General features: G+C 42.2%; 1 protein-coding gene across 10 annotated transcripts in view; it reads right to left on the reverse strand.

Moving 5' to 3' along the window:
* Positions 1 to 7,500, reverse strand: part of Rgl (Ral guanine nucleotide dissociation stimulator-like) — a 123,597-nt gene that overhangs the window by 77,872 nt on the left and 38,225 nt on the right. For 2 of the 10 annotated variants that reach the window (XM_043001187.2, XM_043001179.2), the window contains exon 1: positions 423 to 520. The exons of 7 other annotated variants lie outside the window; for them this stretch is intronic. Coding sequence is in view for 1 of the 3 variants with exons in the window: in XM_043001172.2 (XP_042857106.1) it covers positions 41 to 76 (36 nt within the window). In the remaining 2 variants the exon portion in view is untranslated. Of the gene's footprint in view, positions 1 to 40; positions 521 to 7,500 lie in introns of those variants that run through there. One more of the 10 variants, XM_043001172.2, reaches the window with a different exon arrangement.

The raw sequence follows: 7,500 nt of genomic DNA on the forward strand, positions 1-7,500 counted from the left end.
GTCCAGTGCACTACCTTAGGCACCAACATCATCCACTCACAAAGCCGTCGTTCACGAGACAAGTTTCATTCCACATCCATGTCTCGATTTTCCACTGATCTCTTCACCATTCCTGCCTCGAATTTCATTTTACTGCCTTGTCACACTTCACGTAAGACGAATCGTGATAGATCGTCACCAAGGAAGTCCTTGAGCACCCAGGTAAGTGACGTCAGTAAACACAGCTGGTTCCAGGGATGACTAACATTTTCCGACGACTACACTCACTCGCGCTTGGCTACGTGCGCTAAGTGCAACTTTTGCATCCACGCCATCACACGCGTCCTGTCTCCTTTCTTTCGTCGGACATGAATTCACACAGCGAGAGATAACCACCACACTTCGATGAAGCCTCACAGGTCGTAACACGAAGAGGGACTTACAGAGCAACTAAGCTTCTGAACTCCTCAACTGAGTGAGGAGGTGAGAGGCCCGCGCCCTCCTTCCACGAGTTCCAGCCACATACTGACGACCTCAACCACCATCCCGCAGTCTACCTGTCTTCCAACCCCCCCAGGTGAACCTGTCTCCTTCTTTTAGCCGTACCTGTCTCCAAAATCTCATTGTTATAACCATTCTCATCTCTCCTTTTGTATCCGCCTCTCACTTAGCTATAGGGTCTTATACCCTTCAGACTTTTTCTTTCCTTGGCCGAATCTCACACTCACTATCACGTCCGCACTTCATCACATCTATCAATATCAGATAGTAATTATCACGTCTTTATAATGGTGTCTATATTTCCTCCCTTTCAGCAGTGACTGTTTATGATTCTTATGCTTAACCTTTCCCTATCCCCGCTTAAACACGGCCTTCTGTATTCCCCGTCCTACAGCTCCCGTCTCTTACTTTCGAATACTGGAATCGTCTCCATATTTAGACAGCGTACCGAATGTCTTTCATCTTGAATTATATGCCTTTCATTATGCAAAGGCATTTTCTTATTTTCTGGCGTCGCAAGGATTTACACTTGCCGACACTAGTATTTTGTAACGGATAGTTATCCATAAAAATTTCACGCCGTTTGGTATTTGTAAGTTACCTTTCCCCGCGTGTATGTACGATCAACAACCGATGTCTAGTTCCTGTTTATTTTAACCAGTTTTAACTCTCATAACACTCCTATCACTGACATTCCTCCCTGGCTACAAGTACATAACAGGATGCAATTGTCAACTCCAAAAACTATCACAATCTCATCTCCGCCGAAAGACGCTCGTAAGAACGCCATTACCGCTCCGAACAGGATCCAGCTTCCTGCCGGCAGAACCTGTGTCGCGGAAGTAATTAGTTACCCATCTTACTCGACCAGGTATCACGCTCGAGGTCACGCTGTAGAGGCCTTTGCATGGATTTGTTTGAGTTTTTCAATAAGCCCCTGCCTTCTATATCTGCACTGATCACGCAGGTATCGCCATTGCGTTCAGTGGGGTTTAAAGCACGGATACGAAGTAAAAGAGATCTGCTAAACTGAGAGTGCCAAGGAGGACGAACACGAGTATATTGTCATCAATAACGTTAGGCCTACACGCCCTGTAGGACCCCGCCCGAAGAGAGAGGTTGTGTAGGATGTCGTGAGCGGAGGGAGGGGGGGAGAGGAGGGAGGCTGGCGGTGCCGGGCAGGGGGTAACGGGCGCCCGAGGTAACTCGAGTCTACCGCTAGCTGGATCACTCTCCTCGCTCATCGAAATTACCGCGACCGAGGTCACGATTCCGCCGCCTTTGCCGTCGCCGCCACGCCGCCCCACTAAGGCTTCCGTGCGGTCTTATGGGGGTCATCTGTTAACCCTCCCCCCTCTCGCAATATGTATGACACATGACATGAATCAAATACCTAGCTAGGCTTCACTGGATATCAGATGGTAGCTTGGCCATCGCCACCTGGAGTCTCAACCACTGTGACGGTGGCGGGCACAATAAAGTGGGTACCTGACGGTGGCTGCTATGCACTGACATCTATTACTCTAAAGCAACAGGGTTACCACAAGTGCTATTGTTGCCAACGCAGCTACGGCAATCACCACTATTGTTGCTAAAGCTTCACAATGGCATAGAGACCCAGAAATGAACGCGGGAAATACAGCAGGTGACCGATATCTTCCTTCCTTATAACGCTAACTACAGCACCTCGGAATAACCACAAAAATTAACTACATTGTCATCGCTACAAGACCCGCCGAAAGCAGCCAAGTGCGCACGAACGGACGGCCTCAGCAGCCGCCATACCTACTGTATGTCTCTCACCTCCGTGGCTCCCACACTTTCACCGAGATATCTCCGTCACAACTGCAGTAACAACGTGTCGGGGGAAAAAACAGCCAATGGGGCTCAATAAAAGGACTAAAAATAACTGCTTTAACCACGGAATATTGTTAGGCATAATCCCAAGCAATAAAGTCTAAGTAGACGTAATATCGCACAGCAAATCACGGGAGAGTTTTTCATGACACAGGGAACAAGTCTGGCTAGAATTATAAATGCGACCTGAATTAATAAAATAATGCTTATTTTTCTTTACAAAAATATACACAGCACCCGAATCACTAAATCACTATTTAAGTGTGTTTAGTAGCAAAAGATGCTCCATATTAGTTAGGAAACCTAGTAATGGACTGGTACACTAATAAAATACATCTTAAAATCAAAACAAAAGACCGTGATATAAATAAATATACCTCGATCAATCAGAAGACATCAAACGGACTTGATAAAAAAAGAAATCTTTACGACACCAATCATGGTCTACTGTACAACAACTATCTGGCAGATGTGGCAGCGTCCAGACGTACGAACCTTGAGATTGTTCGGGAACCTCGCGCTATTCATCATACGCGGCGATTTCACCGTTACGGACGTAACCGGTGCCGAGCCTTGATATATCGTAACGTCACGTCACGCGGCGAGATCCCACTCAAAATATGCACGTCGAGAGTCCGACCTTCACATGTACACAGTACTGTCATTTTATCTTTCTATTTAGCTTTATCTCGCGTTTACTGTACACATTCCTTCTATCGTCATTATGAGGATAACAAAGTATGGTTTATATTCTTGCGATTGCTTTTAGGAACAAACCTATGTAATTGCAGCTATTCATCCGGAAATGCGCCGACAACATTACTACGGATATTCTTTTTGTTCATTACTGACTACCTCGACTTCGGAAGATAAAATGAAGAAACAAACCAGGAGCATCAATATTGTTTGATTCCAATCCTACCCGCCTCGATTAATGCTCTGATCGCCCTTTTCCATTGTCTGGGTACTATTTTAGAAGATCAGTTTTATTAATCGATTTTACGCTACCCGCACAATCAGTGAAAAATCCGTTTTCATCTGACTCTCCAAGAATTCTTGTCAATATATATTTCCATTCTTCAGATCAAACTTTACAAACACAAACACATACAAACGTACACATAACATACACATACACATATACATACACACACAAACGCGCACTCAATTTAATAAAAAATATAGATAAATATATAAATTAGCAAATAATGATAATGATAATAATGATGATAATTATCATAGGATGATTATAACAACATTAATCAAATCAATAGTAACAACAATGATTATAACAGCAATAGCAACAATCAGAAAGATTATGATAATAATAATAACAATAATAATCATAATGAGGTAATCATAATGACTATAACAACAAATATAACAATAAAAAACATCAATGATGATGATAATAATAATAATAATAATAATAATAATAACAATAATAGTAATAACAACAATAATAATAATGAGGTAATTATAATAATAAATATACGAAAAATGAGAAAAAATAGTTTAAAAAACAAGAATTATACGAATTTTCCTCTAAGGGTTGGAGGAAAATATGAAATCCTTTTGACAACTAAAATGCAAGCATAAGTCTAATAGCATTTTCCTCTTATGAAGGAATTAAGATTTTTATTTATGTTTACGCAATGAAGGTCGTGGAGTATATAATGGAAGAAACAAGAAGGATAGAAAAAGAGACACAATGCTGAAGGAATGGAAGGAGGGAAGAAACAAAAAAGGCTAGAATGATAAAAAAATAAAAAATAAATAAAAAAGGAAGGAAAGAAAGAAGGGAAAAAAAGGCTGAAGGAAGGGAAGATACGAAGAAACGAAGCAGAAATGAGAGGAAGAGAAGAGGAGGAAGGAAATAGAAAAAAGGGTGGAGGCAATAATGGAGGAAGGAAGGAAGGAAGGAAATCGGAGGGGGGGGGGGGAGGCGACACAGAAAGAATACGAAATCCAAAGAGGAAGAAACAAACGAAAAATAGAAGAACCCGTCAGGCAGAAGGATCAGCACGAGAAAGATGACAGCGAAACGCATTTCTAAACTAGGTGGAAGAAAGGGTATTTGGAGTTGGTAATAGCACCTGTTAATTGACTAGGATTATAGCATGTGGTAATTGATTGGGATTTTCAAAGTGTGCTCAAAAAAAAAAGTGAGAGATTTTACAATAACGAAATTAGACGCAACGAACAGCAAAGGGAATCGGACAACGGCAGCAAACAGCTCAATAACCAATTTGGGTAAAGGGCAGGTACTCGGAATAAGGATAGGCACGGCAGACCATAACACGACAGAGGTTGCTGGGATAAAAGAATTGAGTCAGTTTACAATGTGCTCTGAAGTATGACAAATTACCTTGAAGCTTCCGCTGTGATTTCTCAAGAGCATCTGAATGCGAAATAGAACTCCAAAGAAGCACCGGCAGCCTTGAACCGCAATAGCACCGGAAACACGCGAGCTAGGTCTTGGGGCGAGGCAATTGGCACAAGGAAAGAGTTGTTTGTTTACCTGAAGCAATAATGACTGGGTGAACTACGCAGTAGGTGTGAAGGATAGGGCTGGGGAGGCCAGTGGGGGGTGAAGGAACAGTTTACGACCGACTGAAGTGCTTATAGTAATTACTGAGCGTGTGACCAACCTGACACACACCCGCTCATACGAGATAGGCCTACTTCTGACTGATAAAACTTTCTACTTCTTGAATTCTAAATAAAGGCCCGATAATAACCCCTCAGATACATCCACAGCGATTGGCACGGTCGAAACAAAACAAAAATAGGCGAATTATACAATAACACTATCAAAGATTAGTAAAGTTGAAATCGTCTGAGAAAATGTTCAAGGGCAGTGAAATGACACCGAAAAGAAACAACCAAGCAAATCGGAAAGCTGAACCAGAATGCTCTATTCTGAGTGTAAACAAACAAATCAAAGCAGAACATGTCGGTATGCAAAGGCAGGAACCTTAATTTGAGAACATAAAGCAAATGTTGAGACGGAGAGAGTAACACCAACGATTAATGCAAGAGTAAATTAGGAGGATCAGATGATGTTTGAATATACAGTCAAGGCTAATTACGATTATGATGTTTGAATATACAGTCAAGGCTAATTACGATTATGATGAATGTATCATAAGCTTGGTAATAAAGATGCCTAAACATATCACAACAATTCTTGATAATATATTAATAAATTGTGATCTAAATAAGATTAAAGAGGAAAGTGCTGAGATAACTTGCAAGAAGAGAGGGAGAGCGGTCGTAAATCACAACAGCAGAACATACGCTGCGAATGTGGTATCAATATACACAGTAAAATGCTAAGTTCGCGTAAGACGGAAAGCTGAGCTATCTTCAGCTATGACGCAAGTCCCATTAGACGACGTCACAACAAGAAAAACTGCTGAGCCACTGCGAGAAAAGCCAATGCACACAAGGTCTTGTGTCGAGAAATAAATACCAGTCGAGTACAACAAGCATTTTATGCTTTATCTTTAATTCCATCAACAGAAGAAAAAAAATATATATATATGAATCTACTGCATACGCGACTTAAAAAATAGACTATAAAAAAGCTGCTACATATCTAGGACTAGGAGTGAACACTGTGGCGAAGCGAATTCCGAGAATGCTGCTCCGATGAGAAGTGTTTGTCAAGCTGGTGGCGCCGTGATGTCAGGCGAAGGAGGCCTTCACGCACGACGTCCAGCTCACTCCTTCCCACTATCCTTCGTTCACTCGAGTCTAACCTCATCTCGCTCACGCTCTTTTGTCTCCTTTCTCGCTTTCCCTGCTCTCCCTTTCAACACACTCTCTCTCTCCCTCTCCCTATATGTATGTGTGTACATACATACATACATACATACATACACACACACACACACACACACACACATATATATATATATATATATATATATATATATATATATATATCTTTATCTCCATCCTTTCCTCTCTCTCCACTCCTCCTTTCCTGCTCTCTCTCTCTGCTCCAACTCTTCTATTATCCCTCTCTACTCCCTCTCTCCACTCCCCCTCTCTCATTCTTCCTCACCACTCCCCCTCTCCTATTCTCTCTCTCCACTCTCCCTCCATTGTTCTCTATCTCCATTCTCTCTCTCTTATTATCTATTTCCACTCCCCTTCTCCTATTCTCTCTCAACTCCCACTCTCCTATTCTCTTTCCACTCCCCCTCCCTTATTCTCTCTCTCCACTCCCCCTCTCCTATTGTCTCTCTCCACTCTCCCTCCATTGTTCTCTATCTCCACTCTCCCTCTCTTATTATCTATCTCCACTACCCCTCTCCTATTCTCTCTCCACTCCCACTCTCCTATTCTCTTTCCACCCCCCTCCCTTATTCTCTTTCTCCACTCCGCCTTTCCTCTTTTATGTTTACGCCCCTCTCTCTTACTCTCTCTTCTCCCCCTCTCCTATTCTCTCTTCGCCTTCCCTCTCCTATTCTCTCTATCTTTCTCTCCACCCTTTCCTGTCTCTCTCTTTCTCATTCCCTTCTCATATTATCTCTCTCCGCTCTCCCTCCCCTTTTCCCCATTCTCACTCTCCCAAAAAATTTTCCCCCTCTCCCCCCTCTCTCACTTTTCCCCTTTATTCCCTTCATCTGTCTCTCCTCTCCATCCAACGCTTGCTCGCTTCCACACCCTCCCTCGGTGTTTATGTACTAAACTTCTGGCTGACACTGGGCGATGACAACACGCATGTTACACTGTTGTGTCATGGTGCAATGCTAATGTCGTATATTGTAGATTGCAGTCAAACGGAGAAAATATCACTACAATTAAGGTTTTACGTCCGCTACGTCCTCTACGAGGAGGAGATAATTTGTATCAACGAGGAATAAATGACATATCCCCAGAAAATAACATACACTTCTCATAATAACTCAATGGCGGATTGGACCCAAACTGTTCCCGAAGATTTTAAACTGCATGACGCATTATCTTCCCAAAATAACATTTATTTTCTATAAAGCCCCTGGCGAATATCTATCAATGTGTGATTTTAAGTAACTGGAAAGCTAAATGGCTGCTATCATGCACATCAAACTGAGCCGCTGCCACCAAATGAAAGCACATGCATCTGTATGATAAACATGAACATATTAAACTACTTAAATTGACCTTCCT

The sequence above is a fragment of the Penaeus japonicus genome, unplaced genomic scaffold, assembly GCF_977035675.1.
Source record: "Penaeus japonicus unplaced genomic scaffold, GWHDUDI00000001_assembly GWHDUDI00000011, whole genome shotgun sequence".
NCBI classification, from domain to species: Eukaryota; Metazoa; Arthropoda; class Malacostraca; order Decapoda; family Penaeidae; genus Penaeus; species Penaeus japonicus.